We start from the raw sequence: 22,076 nt of genomic DNA, 5'->3' as shown, positions 1-22,076 counted from the left end.
AACAACTGGGATGTCTCTCAAGTGTCTGTCTTCTCCTTGGAGTGAAGAATGTAAGCTGTAGAGAAAATGCTGTGATCCGTGACGTCTGTGTCGCAGGCTGCTGGAAGACCCGGTACACCGTGGCTCTGCTGAGCCTCATGGGTCTGGCCATCAGCTTCATGACGCGCGTCAACATCTCGGTGGCCATCGTCGACATGGTCAACGAGACGGCGCTCGAAGAACGCGCTCTCAGATCCAGCGACGCCTTTCACTTCGGTGCGGCCGTCGGCAGTAGAGACGACCCAGATGTGTGTCCAGGAAAGCTGGTGCTGAAGAATCAAGCTGGTGGCAGGGTGAGTCATTCCAACCAGAGGGGACACACCTCTGGGTTTTACGTTGTCGCTCCGCAACTCCACGTAACGTTCCTTAGGCTAACCTAGTCATTCAGGCGTCGCAGTTTGGTAACTGAGATTCTGATTGGCTCATTTAATACTGTGAAGTGAAGGGAGTGGACAAGAATATGGAATCACTACAAACGCGACATAGGCAAGTAACAACAATATAACTTAACAGTCTGGGACTGGCGAGCAATCATATAACTACTACGCCGGTTAAAGTGGAAGTCTGCGACCGGCAGCCGATAACGTAGCTTCTCTTTGTCGATTATAGCGAAAAATCTGCAGTTCCTTAATGTCTTGGCAGCGTATAATTTCGTGTACAATAGTAAACACGTGACCTCAAAATGATCATGTTCCATGAAAACTATTTGTTGGACAGTGTAATTTTAGCGATTGTAATGCAAGTTATATCGTGTGCACTGTGATTTCACATTTCTGATTATGCCACTGTGAAATTCAAATAAACGTTGTGTCGCTATTTAATGCTTGGATTACTTATCTTCCGAACATATTTATGTAGGAGGAGATGTGAGTCTCTATAGCTGTCTGACTATGATCTGTCAAACTGGAAGTGGGTATCGACAACGTTATAATGCAAATAAAGTAGGAAAATCTATTTTAAAATTTATTTGTTGTGTGGTCCACATCAGTTGGTAATATCCTTTACGGAATCAGTTTGCAGCATATTATTTGAGAACATCAAGATACAAGACTTCAAGATATGTGAAACCGAGTGCACCGACGGATGAGGGAAACTTCGAAAGTGCTGCATCGGTTCTGTATTTGCGTCCATTACTCGCACGAAGAGGAAATTGTATTCGTAAAACCTTCTATATCAGTAACAGCATTCTGACGAACTGACTGAGTGAATAAGGTGACGATATGAACAGCATGTACAAAGTACGTTCAGGAGGCAAAAGTCATGAGATACCTCCTAATATCGTGTCGGACCTCCTTTTGCCCGACGTAGTGCAGCACCTCGACGCGGCGTGGACTCAACAAATCGCTGGAAGTCCCTTGCAGAAATATTGACCCATGTTGCCTCTATAGGCGTCCATAACTGCGAAAGTGTTGCCGGTGCAGCATTTTGTGCACAAACTGACCTCTCGATTGTGTCACATAAACGTCCGATGCCATTCATGTCGGGCGATCTGGATAGCCAAATCATTCGCTCCAACTGTCCGGGGTTCCGGTGACATGGTGCATTGACATACATAAAAATTCCACCATTGTTTGGGAACATGAAATCGCCGAATGGGTGCAGATGGTCTCCAAGTAGCCGAACATAAACATTTCCAGTCAATGGTCGGGTCAGTTGGGCCAGAGGACCCAGTCCATTCCATTTAAACACAGCCCACGCCATTATGGAGCCACCATCACCTTAACAAGGCTGACGACTTGTGTCCATGGCTTCGTAGGGTCTGCGCCATATCATCAGCTCTTGCCAACGGAAATCGGGACTCATCTGAGCAGGACATGGTTTCCCAGTCGTCTAGGTCCAAGCAATAAGTTGACGAGCAGAGGATAGACGTGGACCCCCAGGGGTCCGCGTGCTATGACAGAGGGATCCTCAAGATGCTGTTAGAATAAAAAAAATATATATATAATATATTTCGTATGATAACAGATTTTTTGTTTTGCCCGCTCAATATTTTTTGAATAATGAATGTGTCAATGTTTTTTCTAAGCACCAAAAAAAGAAAACATATAAAAGACTCTTAATTTGGCTTTTTTAGGTACTTGATACTGTGATATGACAAGGTACCAATCATACTCGATGAGGGGGTCCTCGAGAAAATTTTGTTGGGAACCCCTGTCCTAACGGATACGTTCGCGGTACGTCTCACGCTGATTTCTGTGGTTCTTTAAGCGTAGTTGCTTGTCTATTAGCACTGACAACTCTACGCAAACGGTGCTATTTTCGGTCATTAAGTGAAGGCCGTCGGCCACTACGTTGTCGGTAGTGAGAGGTAATGCCTGAAACTTGGTACTCTCGGCACACTCTTGACACTGTGGATCTCGGAATACTGAATCCCCCAACGATTTCCGAAATTGAATGTCCCATGCGTCTGGCTCAGAGTCTCTTCATTCCCGTAATGCGGCCATAAACAGGTCGGAAACTTCCTCACATGAACCATCTGAGAAGAAACGACAGCTCCGCCAATGCAGTGCATTTTGTACCTTCTGTAAGAGATACCACCGCCATCTGTATATGTGCATATCGCTATTCCGTGACTGTTGTCAACTGTCAGTGTAGAGAATGGGTCTATGTGGGTGTACCACAGGTGCTGCACGACAGAATTCTTGAAACAGTTGTAAAGCCGATAAGAAGGAAACTGAGCGTCAGCTACGGAAAAGATCTCGCAGCTAAGGCTCGAGGTTGCACTGTTGCAGAACGGGGAGTTCGCGTGGGACAAGCAGAAGCAGGGGGAGATCCTGGCGGCGTTCTACTACGGCTACGCGGCGGGTCACATACCTGGTGGGCTTCTGGCTGACCGTTTCGGCGGCAGGATCGTCTTCGGGATCGGCATATTCCTCTCGTCCCTCCTCACCGTCCTCACGCCGATTTCGGCGTGGACCGACGCCTATCTTCTGTTCGCCAACAGGGTTGGACAAGGATTTACGCAGGCATGTATTAGCCCTATTGACTTACGTGATCTATCTACATATACGAGGATTGGAACTTTAATAGTGGCAACTAATTATTTGCAGCTCGTACAAAATAGGTACGTGTTTCAAAGTTTTACTGACCTTCAAAGTAGTCACCAGCATTGTGTGTACCCCGCTGCCACCGATCTGGAAGTCGTAGGATACTGTTAGCAGTGCCAGTTGTGTTGACAGTTCGAGCTGCGCGGTCTATTGCCCGACGAATTTGTAGCAGTTCTGAAGCGAATGCCGTGAAGTGTTTCCTTCAGTTTAGAAATCGAGCTGAACTCACGAGGGCTTAAGTCAGGGGAGTGCAGTAGGTGGTATAGCAATTATCCATCAGTCAAACAAATCAGTAACAGCTTGCACTGTACGTGCTCGAGCACTGTCCTGTAAAATGATGGTCAGATCCTCCAAAAATTGCCGGCCGCGGTGGTCTAGCGGTTCTGGCGCTGCAGTCCGGAACCGCAGGACTGCTACGGTCGCTGGTTCGAATCCTGCCTCGGGCATGGGTGTGTGTGATGTCCTTAGGTTAGTTAGGTTTAAATAGTTCTAAGTTCTAGGGACTTATGACCTAAGATGTTGAGTCCCATAGTGCTCAGAGCCATTTTGAACCTCCAAAAATTGTCATCACTTCTGTCTCTAAGCTGGTCGTAGGTTGTGTTCCAAAAATGAACAGCATAGATACAGAAGTGACGACACTTTCTGCAGGACCTGACCGTCATCTCGCAGGACAATGCTCAAGCACGTATAGTGCAAGCTGTTACTGATTTGTTTGACTGATGGGGCTGCTAAGTGCTATAACACCTACTGCACTCACCTGACTTAAGCCCTCGTGAGTTCAACTCGATTTCTAAACCGAAGGAAACACTTCACGGCATTCGCTTCAGAACTGCTAAAAATTCGTCGGGCAATAGACCGCGCAGCTCGAACTGTCAACACAACTGGCACTGCTTAGAGTATCCTTCGACTTCCACATATCTGGCAACGGGCTACACACAATGCTGGTGACTACTCTGAAGGTCAGCAAAACTTTCAAACACGTATCTATTCTGTACGAGCTGTAAATGAAGAGTTGCCACTATTAAAGTTCCAACCCTCGTATAAAGAAAAGTATGTGTTTATTTGTTTGGTTGTTTGTAAATCTACAGTTTTAAATCCGGTACTGTTGAAATTTTGCACTCTTTACCTCAAAGACTAGAGTAGGGTCACTGTCTACATAAGATTTCATAATCTAATTTCAAACATATATTTAGTAATATATAAAGGTGAAAAGCTGTTACCAGAAACCTCCAAAGGTTCTTGGTCGATCTAATTCAAATGTATACACGATCCACTAATGAACATTTGGGAGGACATAGACCACACATTATTTAATACTCACAATAAATAAATAAGTATAATATAAAATAAAGGAGAACCGTTTTTACCAAACATTTCTAAATGTGTTTGACCGGGTTACTTCAAAATTCTTTCCCGATTTAGTAAAATGAAACAACGAAGAAAATTAATGAAAAATTAAATGCTTAGTAAAGAAAATACGTCGTTGTAAACTAATTCCTATCGCGAGGATAGATTTCAACTGTCTTGGAGATAGTACCATCAGACGTCACTAGATCCCGAAAGACCTAACAGAACCCGGACTGTGATTTAAACTGTTCCAACAGTTCGAGTCGTGCTCAAACACAGCCCTATTTGAAACAGTGAAAACTGAGCTGTAACAAAAACACAATGAGATACCTATCGCAAAATGTAACAACAGATCGCGCAACTGATCATCTTTTCACACAGGTGAAGATGTACTCACTCGCCGCAATCCGTTTACACCCAATGATTCAAATATGCCCTTCGATTTAATGTGATTGTAGTTTACCCATGCGGCTTCCATTCGGTACGAGTATGAACAAGGCACAGGGCCAATCACTTTGTGCGGCAGGCATTAAACATCCCGGGCAAAGCTGGGCACTCCTGTTGGTGAGTAATGAGACCTCTCCACGCTGTCACTACCAGCATTCTGGGAGAAATGTTTTAATTCAAATTCCGTAAATCAATATGAAGTGCAGCGCAGAAGGTACCTACTTTACTTGTACTTGAGATCCAAAAAGCATTTGTCTCAGTACAATTTTGGTAAACATTTTTGGAAAACAGTGATCAATTAATTATTATATTTTGACTAAAGTTCAGTCTTGATCACACCATTTATGTTTTAATGATATAGGTAACCGGTTTCGGTTCTTTTTACAAAACCATCATCAGACCCATGGCTCCCTTAGGATGGTAGGCGGAGCCCTCCTCGCTACGCAACGAGGAGAGCTCCGCCTACCATCCTAAGGGAGCCATGGGTCTGATGATGGTTTTGTAAAAAGAACCGAAACCGGTTACCTATATCATTAAAACATAAATGGTGTGATCAAGACTGAACTTTAGTCAAAATATAATTTGTCTCAGTGAAACAAAGCTTATTACCGTGTCTCATACAGTCTGTCAAATGAAATTTATTACTGTATTAAGGATTCCCTGGTAAGGAAGGCGTAATGTGTAATCTTTGAAGGCCAAGAAATGTGACCGTTTCTGCCGGTCCTTCTGGAGAATGTTAAATTTAGATGTGTCGCCAGTCGACTAGAATCTGCAGGGACGCCATCATACTGCCACAACATACGCATCCTTGCAGCCAAAAACGCTCTTCCAATAATACTGGAGGAGGAGGAGGAGATTAGTGTTTAACGTCCCTTCGACAACGAGGTCATTAGAGACGGAGCGCAAGCTCGGGTGAGGGAAGGATGGGGAAGGAAATCGGCCGTGCCCTTTCAAAGGAACCATCCCGGCATTTACCTGTAGCGATTTAGGGAAATCACGGAAAACCTAAATCAGGATGGCCGGAGACGGGATTGAACCGTCGTCCTCCCGAATGCGAGTCCAGTGTGCTAAAATAATACTGGAAGCTCGTTTTCAAGAAAGTAGAAATGACTTCAAGAAAATCACTTCAACTTTCTTGAAAACGAGCTTCCATTTTTATTGGAAGAGCTTTCTTTGCGGGGAAATGGAAGTGGAAGAAAATATGAAAACGGAAGAACTGATTTAGCCTACAAAACAGCAAATCAATTTTTTAACAAACATAAAACAACCCTCTCAGGCACAACAGAAAATAAAGAGGGGAAGACATGGTGAAGAGATGGAAAGAATACATAGACGAGTTGTATGCCAGTACAACTCTTTCGGAGGAAGTAATAGGAAGAGAAGGGCAAGTAGACGAAGATGACAAGGGGGACGATATTCTGCAAGAAGAATTTGACGAAGCTCTAAAAGAACTACGGGACAACAAAGCAACGGGTATTGATGACATCCCTGCAGAACTAATAAAGAATGCTGGTAACAGCATGAAAACGATGCTGCTTAAACTTATTAGGTCCCTCTATAACACAGGAGAGATACCGACAGACTTCCAGAAAGGCATCATTGTTCATATACCAAAGAAGGCAGCAGCTCCAAGCTGTGAACACTACCGAACTTTAAGCCTAATATCACATGCATCAAAAATTCTCATAAAAATAGTTCTGAAGAGAATTGAAGAGAAGGTGGAGGATATGCTGAGTGAAGATTACTCTGGATTCAGAAGGGGACTGGTAGCAAGGGAAGCGATTCTGGAACTGAGACTCATTATCGAAAAGCAAATACAGAAAAATAAACGATCTTATATTGGCTTTGTAGACCTGGAAAGGCATTTGATAACGTTATCTGGCAAGAGATGTTCAGAGTACAGATGAAAAGTGGAATGAAGTACAAAGACATCCGTGTGATATTCAGTTTCTATAAGAATGAGGTGGCAGTGGTTAGGAACTGTCACCAGGAACAAGAGGCAAATATCAGAAAAGAGGTGAGACAAGGATATGCTCTCTCTCCTCTTACATTCAAGGCTTACAACCAGGAAGCTATAGACCAAGTTCGAGAAACTACTGAGGTGGGGATCAAAATTAATGGGCAGAAGATAGACATGCTACGTTGTGCAGATGATATTGCTATAGTCACGGAGACAAAAAATATCTAGAAGAAGCCCTCAGAACAATGGAAAGGATTCTATGCAATCAGTGTGGAATGAGAATAAACAAGAAAAAGACTAAAGTGATGATATGCAGTACAGGAGTAGAATATGAACCTCTGAGAAAGAGAATTGGAAGAGAGGAGCTGGAACTGATAGAGGAATTTACTTACCTGGGAAGTAAAATCACGAGAGATGGTAAAGCCGGAAAGAAATTGCGAGCAGGATACAAAAGGCCAAAATTGCATTTAATCGAAGAAGGAACTTATTCGCCAGCAAGAACATCAGTCTGAAAATAAGGAAACGTATCATGAAAGCTTTCTTTTGGACTGTGGCCCTATACGGATGCGAAACTTGGACAATTGGAAGAGAAGAGAGAAGACCGCTAGAGGCCCTGGAGATGTGGAGCTGTAGAAGGATGATGAAGATCAGCTGGAGAGACAAAGTAACAAATAAAGAGGTGCTTCGAAGAGTACAGGAAACCAGATCTCTGTGGAGGCACATCCAAACAAGAAGAGACAAACTCGTAGGGCACATCCTATGACACGACAACATCATTGGAACAATAGCAGAAGTAACTACTGAAGGAAGGAAACGGAGGGGGGCGACCAAGGATATCATACATGCAATAGATCATGAATGATGTCGGATGTGACACATACGACGAAATGAAGAGGAAGGCAGACAGAAGAGAGGAATTGTGTTCTCCTGCAAACCAACGTCAGGATTGAACTCGAAAAGAGGAAGAAGAAGTGACTTTAGACACACCACAGGGGAGTGAGTTGGGGACCTTTACTGTCCATGCTGTATGAGGAAGTGATGAAAAATGATGCCTCCGAATTTTCTATTCTGTTCTAAAGTGTGTCGCAGAGTGAGAAACAGCGTTTTGTAATCGAGATTCCAAGTGCAGAAAAAGCGTCGACACATGGGGCACACTCTCCATCAGCTTGCCAGACCACGCCTGAGCGCCGCCACGTCTGCAGCAATCCGCTGCCCTAGGCTCACTGTCGTCTATGATGATGATCTTTGGTTTGTGGGGCGCTCAACTGCGCGGTCATCAGCGCCGGTACAAAATTCCAATTGTTACACAGTCCATTTTTTCAAATGGCTCTGAGCACTATGGGACTTTACATCTATGGTCATCAGTCCCCTAGAACTTAGAACTACTTAAACCTAACTAACCTAAGGACATCACACAACACCCAGCCATCACGAGGCAGAGAAAATCCCTGACCCCGCCGGGAATCGAACCCGGGAACCCGGGCGTGGGAAGCGAGAACGCTACCGCACGACCACGAGATGTGGGCAGTCCATTTTTTACACAGTCCAATCTAGCCACTGTCACGAATGATGATGGTGATGAAATGATGAGTACAACACAAACACCAAGTCCCCGGGTAGACTCCCAGTCCCCTGGCAGAGAACATCCCCAACCCGGCCGGGAATCGAACCCGGGACCCCGTGATCCAGAGCCAGCAACGCTTGCCACTAGGCCACAAGTTGCAGGCTTCACTATCACTGTCACCTATCATCCTCCGCGCAGTCTCGACTTGACTCCATCCGATTTTCATCTGTTTCCTAAAGTTAAAGAATACCTTCAATGACTTAGTGATGAAGTGGTGCCGGCCGCGGTGGCCGAGCGGTTCTAAGCGCTTGAGTCCGGAACCGCGCGATTGCTACGGTCGCAGGTTCGAATCCTGCCTCGGGCATGGATGTGTGTGATGTCCTTAGGTTAGTTAGGTTTAAGTAGTTCTAAGTTCTAGGGGACTGATGACCTCAGATCTTAAGTCCCATAGTGCTCAGAGCCATTTTGATGAAATGGTGCAAGCAGGGGTGAGGTTGTGGCCCCATCAACAAAGTGAAACATTCTACAGAGACAATATCAACATAATGGTCTCTTCTTGGGAAAAATGTGTTCGCCGCCACGCTGACTAAGATGGGAAATAAATATGCAGACATGGAGAATAAAGATGTGGAATATTAATACAGTTTGTTTTACTTAAGGAGCTTCAAGAGTTTCACATAAAAAATTCGGAGGCATTACTTTTCAGCACATCCTCGTACATTAATGACGTGGCAGAAAATGTTAACTGAAGACGTTTCGCAGATGATACTGTTACTATAATGAAGTACTATCTGAATAAAGATGCCAAATATTTATGAAGATAATGATGAAATGATGAGTACAACACAAACACCCAGTGATTCAGAGGCAGATATGCTTTGAAAGTGTTGTAAAAACTGGCGGTTTGCTTGAAACGTACAGAAACGTAAAATTGTGCACATCTGGAAACATAAAAATGACTATCGTATCAGCGACTCACTACTGGAATGAGTCAATTCATTACTTTGACCTGGGTACCACAGGGATACTGAAAAAGCAGAACTGGTAGATACTTGAAAACAGACGGCAACTATTCCGAGAAAGCTTATTGATAACCGGAGTAGTGTGAATGAAATAATATTGGTAGTACATCCGCTTGAAGCCGATTGTTAGCAAGAGAACGCCGTTTTAACAGGGTGGTTTAAAGGGGAAGTCTCACGAGGGACAGTAAATATTTTAGGATGGTAGCATGGACTAAGAATTTTAAGTAATTTTGACTATTTTTCGACCGTGATTGTCTCAAGAAATACGTAAAGGCTTTTTAAATTACCGCTACCAGTCACGGACTTTGTTAGCTATTGTATTATTTATTTATTTTGCTACTTGTTACGAGGGAATACCTCATCTTCAGGCTAAATGGCACTCCAAAATCAATTTCGCGATAAAATTATACTGATGTTACATAGTCTTTTCATAAATGCTGTGATTGTCCTATGGAAGAAGAGGAAACTTAGTAAAAGGCGATGTCACTTTGGAAGCTGGACTGATGTTTGCATGAAAAATAGCAAAATAAATAAATAATACAATAGTTAACAAAGTTTGTGACTGGTAGCGGTAATTTAAAAAACCTTTACATATAGCATGGACTAATTCGAATAAAACATTCCATATAAACGTGCCCAAATTTTATTGGTTAAAGAGATAAAGCTGTTGGAATATAACAAAAACGAATGTTCACAGGAGATGTTAAGCAAAGACAAATGATGATGTTCAAATGTAATTTTCAAAAAATTTCACCTCCGATTTCCATGCGTATTCAGATTCACTTAACATCACGTGTAGCTATTTTGAGGCCGTCTTGGAGCTCTTTTGTGAGGGCGGCTCTATTTGTAACCTGGACGATTAAATTCATCTCTTGTGCTTACTTTTTCTTCTCAGACTTCCCCTTTTAACCACCCCCACAGCCAAAACTTTAAAGGAGGCTAACGTCCAGGGACTTTGCTGGCCAAGAAATGTGACTATTTCTGCCGATATTTCTTTCAGGGGCTGTTAGGTTTAAATAGTGTATTAATATGTCGACTATGCAAGGGCCCCGTCATGTTCGAATAACGCATACATTCTCGAAGCCCAATGAACTTCTTCTAACAATACTGGAAGCACGTTTTGAAGAATGTCTAGAAAACGGGACCCTGAAGACATTGCGATTGTACACAGGCAAAAACAACCGATTGTCATAATGCATCATACGTTTCTAGAGGGGCATTCTTGAGAATGTGTCCACGGAAACATTTGGAGTTTCGTCGGACGATTACTGTGAATTAACAACTGTTTCTGGTAGCGTCACGAGTGAAAGTGGCTGCGTCAATAAACAGTATTAGCGGGATTGCTCGGCGATTATCAATTGGGGAATGACAACGTTCCATTCGTCTACTTTCATCCCGTTTTCGAAGGTACTGAATCCGCTGTAAGTGATAAGGATGGACGCCGCACATACGTAATGTCCGTCATTCTCTTGGATGTGGAACACCGTTAACTGTAGAAGTTATGTGTGTGCTTATCGAAGGGCCGCGTTCTGCCAAGTGAACCATCTTTCTTACTTCATCAACACTCCGTTCATTTACACTTTCAGACGAAATATGACTGTTGTACGCTGCGCCAGTTTCACTGGTACTCTGCGATAGGAAATCACCTGCCGTAATCTTTACGGCAGCGACTATCAGCAGCACCCTTTCCATTCCGAAACCCTTACACAAATACCATATGGGCATATTCGGCATTTAGAAATACGTGCGTCATGCTTAAACGATGTAGTTGAGTTGACTAACAAATAACGATTATAGTTGGAAAATTCAATTATGTAATCCCAAGTACAACTTCACGACTTGACGTTTACTACAAAAATGACAATTGCCAAATAAAGCCGTAAGAATTGCAGTACTAACAAGTGAAATGAAAACTTGTCTCTGCAACCAGCTGTATCTCTGTAACAAATACAACTTGGACACTATTACTTGGAATGTTGTAAAAACAGATTTGTTATTGTCCATCCTCGGATGGCTCATCTACATCTACATCTATGTGATTACTCTGCTATTCACAATGAAGTGCCTGGCAGAGGGTTCACTGAACCACTTTCATGCTGTCTCCCTACCGTTCCACTCTCGAACGGCATGCGGGAAAAACGAGCACTTAAATTTTTCTGTGCAAGCCCTGATTTCTATTGTTTTATCGGGATGATCATTTCTCCCTATGTAGGTGGGTGCCAACAGAACGTTTTCGCAATCGGAGGAGAAAACTGGTGATGGAAATGTCATGAGAAGATCCCGTAGCAACGAAAAACGCTTTTGTTTTAATGATTGCCACCCAATTCACGTATCATGTCTGTGACACTATCTCCCCTATTTCTTGGTAATAAAAAACGAGCTGCCCTTCTTTGTACTTTTTCGATGTCATCTGTCAGTCCCACCTGATGCGGATCCCACACCGCACAGCAATACTCCAGAATAGGGCGGACAAGCGTAGTGTAAGTAGTCTCTTTAGTAGACCTGTTGCACCTTCTGAGAGTTCTCCCAATGAATCGCAGTCTGTGGTTTGCTCTACCCACAACATTATTTATGTGATCGTTCCAATTTAGGTTATTTGTAATTCTGATCCCTAAGTATTTAGTTGCATTTACAGCCCTCAAGTTTGCGTGACTTATCGCGTAATCGAAATTTAGCCGATTTCTTTTAGTACTCACGTGAATAACTTCACACTTTTCTTTATTCAGGGTCAATTACCACTTTTCGCTCCATACAGATATCTACATCATTTTGCAAGTCTTTTTGATCATCTGATGACCTTACAAGACGGTAAATGACAGCATCATCCGCAAACAATCTAAGAGGGCTACTCAGATTGTCTCCTATGTCGTTAATATATATCAGGAACAATAGAGGGCCTATACCACCTCCTTGGGGAACGCCGGATTTTACTTCTGTTTAACTCGATGACTTTCCGTCTATTACGACGAACTGTGACCTTTCTGACAAGAAATCACGAATCCAGTCGCACAACTGAGGCGATACTCCATATGCACGCAGATTGGTTAGAAGACGCTTGTGAGGAACGGTGTCGAAAGCCTTCTAGATATCTAAAAATATGGAATCAATTTGACATCCCCTTTCGATAGGACTTATTACTTCATGAGTGTAAAGAGCTAGTTGTGTTTCACAAGGATTTTCTGAATCGCTGCTGACTATATGTCAATATCGTTTTCTTCGAGGTGCTTCATAATGTTCGAATACAGTATATGTTCTAAAACCCTACTGCAAATCGACGTTAGTGATATAGACCTGTAATTCAGCGGATTACTCCTACTTTCCTCTTTGGGTATTGGTGTGACTTGAGCAATTTTCCAGTCTTTAGGTACGGATCTTTCTGCGATCGAATAGTTGTATATAATTGCTAAATATGGAGCTACTTTATCAGCGCACTCTGAGAGGAACTTGACTGGTATACAATCTGGACCGGAGGCCTTGTCTTTATTAAGTGATTTAAGCTGCTTTGTTACACAGAGGATATCTACTTCTATGTTTCTCATCTTGGCAGTTGTTCTTGACTGGAATTCAGGAATATTTACTTATTGAACCGTAACTGGTCATTTTAAAATATTAAAGTAATCAAGGAAGGCAATAATAAATCTCTCTTACAACCGGTGATTGCGGATATTCTCCGACGTCATTTTTTGCGATGTTTTATCCAAATTAGTCTATGCTAACACCTCTTAAAATTATTATTGTTCTTCTTGGAACATGTCGATATATACACTGGCGGAAAAAAATCTTAACACCGAGAAACAATTAATGTAGGGTAATAAAATTTCCGGGAAGACATCTGTCTAGGTAACATACGTACTGAAGTGATTAACGTTACAAGGCGACGGCTTGATTAAGAGCGAAAAAAGCCATTGCAAATTTGAAATGCTGGTACATTAATAACCCGTGTAACCGACAGAATGTTGAATACAAGCATGCAAACGTTCATGCATTGTGTCGTATAGGTGCCGGATGCCAGTTTGTGGGATGGAGTTCCATGGCTGTTGCACTTGTGCAATGAATACAGGGATGGTTAACGCTGTTTGTGGATGATGCTGGAGTTGTAGCCCGATGACGTCACACAGGTGCTCAATTGGAGACAGATCTGTTGATCTAGCAGGCCAATGCAATACGTCGATAGTCCGCAGAGCGTGATGCGTTACAACAGCGGTGTGTGGACGAGCTTTATCCTGTTGGAAAACATCCCCTGGTTTGCTGTTTATGATTGGCAGCACAACATGTCGAGTCACCAGACTGGTGTAAAAATCTGCAGTCGAGGTGCGTGGAAGAACAACGAGAGTGCTCCTACTGCCATACGAAATCGCATCCCAGATCATAACTTCAGCTGTAGGTGCAGTGTGTCTAAGCTGCAAATAAACGTATTGCAGGCACTCGCTTCCCCTCCTTCCAATCAGCACATGGCCTTCACTGGCGCGGAGGCAGAACCGGCTTTGATCAGAAAACGCAACGGACCTCCACTCTGCCCTCCAACTATCTCTCGCTTGACACCGCTGAAGTCGCAAACGAAGGTGGTTTGAGATCAGTTGAATGCACGTTACAGGGTGTCTGGCTCTGAGCTGTCGTTGAGGTAAGTGATTTGTAACAGTTCGTTGTGTCACTGTGGTGCCAACTGCTGTTTGAATGGCTGCTGCGGATGCAGTGCGATGCGTCACAGCCATGCAACGAACAAGATGGGCTTCCCTTTCTGTAGTGCCACGTCGCCGTCCGGAGCCCGGATTTCTTGCGACCGTACCTTCCCGTGACCACCGCTGCCAATCACTTACAGTGGCTACATTCCTGCCAAGTTTTTCTGCAGTATCCCAGAAGGAACATCCAGCTTCTTGTAGATTTATTACACGGCCTTGTTCTAATACAGTGAGCTGTTGATAATGATGTCTTGTCGTCTTAAAGGCATTATTGACTAACATCAACTCACCGCGTGCAACCTCAAAGATAACTAAGGCTCACGACTGCTACAGCGCTAATTAAAACAATCTTGATTGCGCCACGCTTACGCGACTGGCGCGAAATTTGACTTCGTCTTTCAGGTATAGAAACACGACTACCATCTTTCGTTTATCACACACAACTCCTTCTTGGTGTTGGGAATCTTTTCGCCATTGTGCATAAATATATTTGATGATTACCTGACGTCGTCCGGATACTTATTTTCTCAGAAAATAAAAGATTGGAAAAGGATTTCTTACACATTTAGTTCTTCTAAAAGCTTCTACACAATTTTCATAGTTGCCAAAAATTTCGTACAATTCTATAGTGCTCTGTTAGTTTTACACGACGAATCTTGAACTCAGGTGTCATTGGAACTGCCAGCAATCACCCTAAAAAATCCAAAAATTATGGACTCAATTGATTTTAGAGGGACGTTTGAAAAGTCCGTGCAAAGTACGAGAGATGGCACCACCGGAGCGTATCGAGGTCATGTTTAGTTAGTAGCCTCTTTGGAAATAATGCACACCGAGTTTCAGCCATATTGGTCTATTTCTTTGTGTTTGGCATTCGTGTGAATCAAGGAAGTCGAGTGATTGTCAAGAACTGCACGAAGAAGAATTTCATGTGGGGATTAAACTCCTCAGTAGACTAAAGAGAAGCTTAATAAACCTTACAGTGACTCTGCACCTTTGATTAGAACAGTTTGTAAGTGGTTTCAAAATTTTCGGAGTGCCCATATGGGCACTAGTGATGCTGAGCTTTCTGGACGCCATGTGGAGGTTACGACTCCAGAAATCATCGATAAAATCCATGATATGGTGATGGATGACAGAAGAGTTAAAGTGCGTGAGATTGCTAGTGCTCTGGGAATCTCGAATGAACGGGTACATAATATTTTGCATAAACATTTGGACATGAGAACGCTATCCGCAAGATGGGTTCCACGATTGCTCACGCTTGAACAAAAACGGAATCGTGTGAAGTGTTTTAGGGATGGTTTGCAGCTGTTCAAGAAGAATCTGCGGGACTTTAAGTGTCGTTTCGTCACTGTGGATGAAACATGGATATTTTACTATACTCCTGAGACCAAACAACATCTAAACTATGGGTTACCAAGGGAGAATCTGCACCAAAAAAGGCGAAGACCAGTCCTTCGGCCAGAATGGTTATGGCGAATGTCTTTTGGGATTCGCAAGGGATAATCCTCATCGACGAACTGGAAAAGGGTAAAACTATTACAGGTGCATATTATTCATCGTTATTGGTCCGTTTGTAAACCGTGCTGCAAGAAAAAAGCAGGCGATTGAAACGCAAAAAAGTCCTTTTCGATCACGACAATGCACCAGCACACACCTCAGCAGTTGTGGTCTCAAAATTACTGGAAATAGGATTCCAACTCGTTTCACATCCCCCCTATTCTCCAAACTTGGCTCCCTCGGATTACTATTTGTTCCCCAATTTGAAGAAATGGCTGGCAGGACAAAGATTTTATTCAAACGATTAGGTAATTGCAGCAACTAATACCTATTTTGCAGACTTGGACAATTCCTGTTATTCGGAAGGGATCAACAAATTAGAACAGCATTGGACGAAGTGTATAAGGAGACTATGTCCAAAAATAAAAAAGGTTCACCCCAAACACGTAAGTAGTTTTTATTTTTGCTCAGACTTTTCAAACGCCCCTCGTATATGTCACCATATTTCCGGTTACAGTACCCCTCCAGGGATGCTATGCGTATATTACTCACTCCCTATTTTTTCCCAGTTAATCTGTCAAATGTGTATTAAGTTTTGTTGTAATTGCTTCAGCTATTTTCGAAACCCCATACCCTTCTGCATTCCTAACGGCTGTTGGGGTATCGTACCCCCAAAGCATTTCTTTTCAGATATGTGTACTAAGTAGAAACTGCTTCTGGGGTTCGAGACCTCATATGTTGGATCAAATTCGGTTTTTTCCTGTAAAGATATCGCATTATTATTTCTTTCGATATCTTGAACAGTTTTGTCGGACGCTCTGCGTAGATGTCATGTAATTTGAGCACAATGTTAATTTAACTGTAAAATCAGGTCAGCTGTAGTAATATTCGGTACATCTGTAACGTAGAACTTGCAAATCAGCATATTAATACTGTCAATACACACACATCAAAAAAAAGTTTTGCAACACCTGCATTTCTGCCCTTTTTATTGCTCATGAAAACCACACATTGCTTGTTGTACCACCATACAGCGAGACCTTCAGAGGTGGTGGTCCAGATTGCTGTGCCCACCGGTACCTCTAATTCCCAGTAGCACGTCCTCTTGAATTGATTCATGCCTGTATTCGTCGTGGCATAATATCCACAAGTTCGTCAAGGCACTACTGGTCCAGATTGTCCCACTCCTCAACGGCGATTCGACGTAGATGCCTCAGTGTGATTGGTGGGGCAAGTCGTCCATATACAGCCCTTTTCAATCTATCCCAGGCATGTTCGATAGGGTTCATATCTGAAGAACACGCTGGCCACTCTAGTCGAGCGTTGTCGTTTTCTTGCAGGAAGTCATTCACAAGTTGTGCACGATGGGGGAGCGAATTGTTGTCCATGAAGACGAACGCCACGCCAATGTACTGCCGACATGATTGCACTGTCGGTCTGAGGATGGCATTCACGTATCGTACAGCCGTTACTGCGCCTTCCATGACCATCAGCGCCGTACGTCGGCTCCACATAATGCCACTCCAAAACAGCTGGGAACCTTCAGCTTGCTGCACTCGCTGGACAGTGTGTCTAAGGCGTTCAGCCTGACCGGGTTGCCTCCAAACACGATTGTCTGGTTGAAGGCATATGCGACACTTATCGGTGAAGAGAACTTGATGCCAATTCTGAGCGGACCATTCGGCATGTTCTTGGGCCCATCTGTACCGCACTGCATGGTGTCGTGGTTTCAAAGATGTGCCTCGCCATGGACGTCGGGAGTGAAGTTGCGCATCATGCTGCCTATTGCGCACAGTTTGAGTCGTAACACGAGGTCCTGTGGTTGCATGAAATGCATTGCTGTCAGGGTTCCTCCGAGCAATAATCCGTAGGTAGCGGTCATCCATTGCAGTGGTAGCCCTTGGGCGGCCTGAGCGAGCCATATCGTCGACAGTTCCTGTATCTCCTCCATGTCCGAACAACATCACTTTGGTTCACTCCGAGACGCCTGGACACTGCCCTTGTTGAGAGCCCTTCCTGGCACAAAGTAACAATGCGGACGCGATCGAACCGCGGTATTTACCGTCTAGGCATGGTTGAACTACAGACATCACGACCCGTGTAGCTCCTTCCTGGTGGAATGGCTGGAGCTGATCGGCTGACGGACCACCTCTGACTAATAGGCGTTGCTCATGCATGTTTGTTTACATCTTTGGGCGGGTTTAGTGTCATCTCTGAACAGTCAAAGAGACTGTGTCTGTATTACAATATCCACAGTCACCGTCTATCTTCAGGAGTTCTCGGAACCGGGGTGATGCAAAACTTTTTTTGATGTGTGTATATAGTTTGTGTTTTTCTCATTTGGACAAACCTCGTAGCTTGTCCTTCTACCGTAATTACACTCTAAGGCGAAATAACGACTCACCACGTAGAAATTATCCGAATACGAGATGTGATAACGCATTGGTCCACCTCTGGCCCTTATGCAAGCAGTTATTCGGCTTGGTATTGACTGATAGATTTGTTGGACGCCCTCCTCAGAGATAACGTGCCAAATTCTGTCTGACAGCGCGTTAGATCGGCAAAATCGAGCTGGTTGGAGGGCCCTGTCCATAGTGTTCAAAACATTCTCAATTGGGGAGACGTTCTGTGACCTTGCTGACCAATTTAGGGTTTGGTATGCATGAAGGCAAGCAGTAGAAACTATTGCAGTGTGCGGGCGAGCATTATCTTGCTGAATCGTGAGCTCAGGGTGTCTTGCCATGAAGGGCAAGAAAACGAGGTGTAAAACATCGTCGGCGCATACCGCTGTGCTGTAAGGGAGCCACGGATGACAAGCAAAGGGGACCTGCTATTAAATGAAGTGAAGCCCCAGACTGTCGCTTCTGGTTGTCGGGGCCATATGATGAGCGACAGTCAGCTTGGTACCTCACTGCTGACCTGTGAGTCTCTGGACACGTCTCTGGCCTGGAATAGCATTGACTGGAGCAGAATAGTCTTCAGTGATGACCCTGCTTCGAACTTATCTCCAGTGACCATCAAAGACGTGTCTGGAGATGTTCCAAACAGTGGTTGGAGACGAACCTGGCTGTGTCCCGCCATACAGCCCGACAACCAGTAATGATGGTGTAGGGTTCAATTTTCTTTTCATAGCAGGACCTCTCCTATATCATCCGCGGAACACTTACAGTACAGTGGTATGATGACGATATTCCACACCGCGTTTTGTTGCCCATCATAAGCCATCCAGGGCTAACATTTCAGCAAGATATTGCCCGCCCGCACACGGCGAGAATTCCTAGTGCTTGTCTTCATCTTCGCCAAACCCTACCTTGGCCAGCATGGTTGCCGGTTCTCTCCCCAATGGAAAACGTTTCGAGCTTTATGCGCAGGGCCCTCCACCCAGCTCGGGATTTTGACGATCTAACGCGCCAATTGGACAGAATTTGGCACGACATCCTTCAAGACATCCAGCTAGACTATCGACCATGCCAATCTCTATAGCTGCTTGTATAAGGGCCAGAGGTCGACCAACGTGTTATCGACTTGTTGAATTTGTGAGGCTCTCTCTCTTTCATTAACCATCCAGTTTTTTTCTAACTGTAATCATTTGTTTGTCTGTACATGTACATCACATCTACAGGTTTCCGTCCCATTCCGATAATTTCTTCGTGGTGCGCCCTTTATTTGTCGTAGATGCATTCTTTATATTGATTATATGTCAAAGTATATGATGGGGTGGGAACATTCATACAAACTGTCCACTAAGTACAATTCATAAGTCGTTAAAGAATATACTTTCGTGTATCTCTATAAAACGTAATAGATCATTGACAGTTATAGAAATTATTTCAGCACTTGTCCAGAACGACTAAATAACTAAAGCAGAAGTAACAATTTCAAGAGACTTGAAAATTTAAAAGTATAGAGCGAGCCGTGTCGCCACCCATATTTGGTACGAGCAGAAGATTCACTGTAAAAGCCCCCTGATGACACACACAGGAAATCCCACTGGATCGGTTGTTTGTTTAGCACAGCTATTAGCGCCTGCTGCACCAGTATGCGGGGCTAACCTGGACTGACTTGAAAAGACTGGCAGCCACTTAAATGAATGCAAATGGCACCTCATCCTAAACGTGTCTCTCTGGCTGATGCAACTGTGTGTAATTACAATTCTCAAGGCTATGTGAACAATTCACTAGTTGTGTGCTGAGAGAAAGCTTTAAAAGTACCTTATTTTTACAATATAGCTAGAAAAATAATTGCAACACTATGCAGGAAATTTCTTTCCTGCACGATTAAGTGCGAAGAAAAAAAAAAACCAAATGCGGAATTGTCGCCTGATAAAATTTCCGAACGAAAGACTTTCAAATAGCTTTTAATTTACAAAAATATACCATTGCGTTCTTGGCGAAATGTCAAATTTAATAGTCGTAGACCAGAACTGATGAGTTACAGCTAGAATCACTCACATCTGAAGAATATCTGAGAGTAACGGTTTACGTGATTATGAGGAGAAGCCATCGTATGGGCTCAGTTGTAGGTACACTGCCAGGCTGCCTTTGAGATTGTCTGCTTAAGGTATTACACACAGAGCATTTATACGATCTATGCTGGAACACTCTCATGCATGGTATTCATATCAGGTCGTAAAGGGGAAATGGCTCTGAGCACTATGGAACTTAAAATCTGTGGTTATCAGTCCCCTAGAACTTAGAACTACTTAAACCTAACTAACCGAAGGACATCACACACATCCACGCCCGAGGCAGGATTCGAACCTGCGACCGTAGCAGTCGCGCGCGGTTCCGGACTGCGCGCCTAGAACCGCTGGACCACCGCGGCCGGCCGTAAAGGGGAAATCGAGCTTATACAGATAATATCTGCAGTAATAGCAACTGCCTTCTGTGCCTCTTGGGAGATTACAATCAAAATGCTTAAAATCGCAGATGGCAAAAATTTGAAGAAAACTTAAATCCTGTTTAGAAAGTTCCAAAAATTGGTGTTAAGGGCTGAGCTGGTGAATTTACTGCAGCATCCTATGTGCCTGAAATCATGACGATTTTATTCAGGACTCGAATACATCATATTATTTTCCACTCTTTTGACTACAAAGCGCTATTTTTCAACATAATCTCCGTTCAACGCGACGGCCACACGCCACGTTACTGGGAAGACATTATGCCTGCATAGTGCAACTCTGGTCGACGTCGAAGGCAACATCTTGCTGCATGAATAACCTCGCCGTCATCCACGCTCTGCTTCCCATGGGGTGCATCCTTCATTGGGCCACACAGATGGAAGCTGGAAGGTGCGAGATCCGGGCTAAAGGGTAGATAGGGAAGAACAGTCCAATGAAATTTTATGAGTTTCTCTCGAGTGCGTAGACTTGCGTGAGGTCTTATGTTGTCATGGAGAAGGAGAAGTTCGTTTGCACATTTGTGGCGACTGTAACGATACAAGTGTCATTACCACCGTGGATAAACTGTTTTATTTCAATAATACATTTTCTTTTTCGAAACTTGTTATTACAAGTATTAACTGTGCGTAGATGGATAAAAATATACACTCCTGGAAATTGAAATAAGAACACCGTGAATTCATTGTCCCAGGAAGGGGAAACTTTATTGACACATTCCTGGGGTCAGATACATCACATGATCACACTGACAGAACCACAGGCACATAGACACAGGCAACAGAGCATGCACAATGTCGGCACTAGTACAGTGTATATCCACCTTTCGCAGCAATGCAGGCTGCTATTCTCCCATGGAGACGATCGTAGAGATGCTGGATGTAGTCCTGTGGAACGGCTTGCCATGCCATTTCCACCTGGCGCCTCAGTTGGACCAGCGTTCGTGCTGGACGTGCAGACCGCGTGAGACGACGCTTCATCCAGTCCCAAACATCCTCAATGGGGGACAGATCCGGAGATCTTGCTGGCCAGGGTAGTTGACTTACACCTTCTAGAGCACGTTGGGTGGCACGGGATACATGCGGACGTGCATTGTCCTGTTGAAACAGCAAGTTCCCTTGCCGGTCTAGGAATGGTAGAACGATGGGTTCGATGACGGTTTGGATGTACCGTGCACTATTCAGTGTCCCCTCGACGATCACCAGTGGTGTACGGCCAGTGTAGGAGATCGCTCCCCACACCATGATGCCGGGTGTTGGCCCTGTGTGCCTCGGTCGTATGCAGTCCTGATTGTGGCGCTCACCTGCACGGCGCCAAACACGCATACGACCATCATTGGCACCAAGGCAGAAGCGACTCTCATCGCTGAAGACGACACGTCTCCATTCGTCCCTCCATTCACGCCTGTCGCGACACCACTGGAGGCGGGCTGCACGATGTTGGGGCGTGAGCGGAAGACGGCCTAACGGTGTGCGGGACCGTAGCCCAGCTTCATGGAGACGGTTGCGAATGGTCCTCGCCGATACCCCAGGAGCAACAGTGTCCCTAATTTGCTGGGAAGTGGCGGTGCGGTC

General features: G+C 44.2%; 1 protein-coding gene across 2 annotated transcripts in view; it reads right to left on the bottom strand.

The window, feature by feature from the left end:
- LOC124551745 (trypsin-1-like) overlaps positions 1-2,918 on the bottom strand; it is a 252,714-nt gene extending 249,796 nt beyond the window's left edge. For both annotated transcript variants that reach the window (XM_047126464.1, XM_047126465.1), the window contains exon 1: positions 2,854-2,918. In XM_047126464.1, coding sequence (XP_046982420.1) covers positions 2,854-2,908 — 55 coding nt within the window. In that variant the 5' untranslated portion in view covers positions 2,909-2,918. The remainder of the gene's footprint in view (positions 1-2,853) is intronic.
- Positions 2,919-22,076: the final 19,158 nt, after the last annotated feature.

The sequence above is a fragment of the Schistocerca americana genome, chromosome 1 (assembly GCF_021461395.2).
Source record: "Schistocerca americana isolate TAMUIC-IGC-003095 chromosome 1, iqSchAmer2.1, whole genome shotgun sequence".
Lineage (NCBI taxonomy): Eukaryota > Metazoa > Arthropoda > Insecta > Orthoptera > Acrididae > Schistocerca > Schistocerca americana.
The sequence above is the reverse complement of the archived record's forward strand: the minus strand, read 5'-3'. Positions and strand labels throughout refer to the sequence as shown.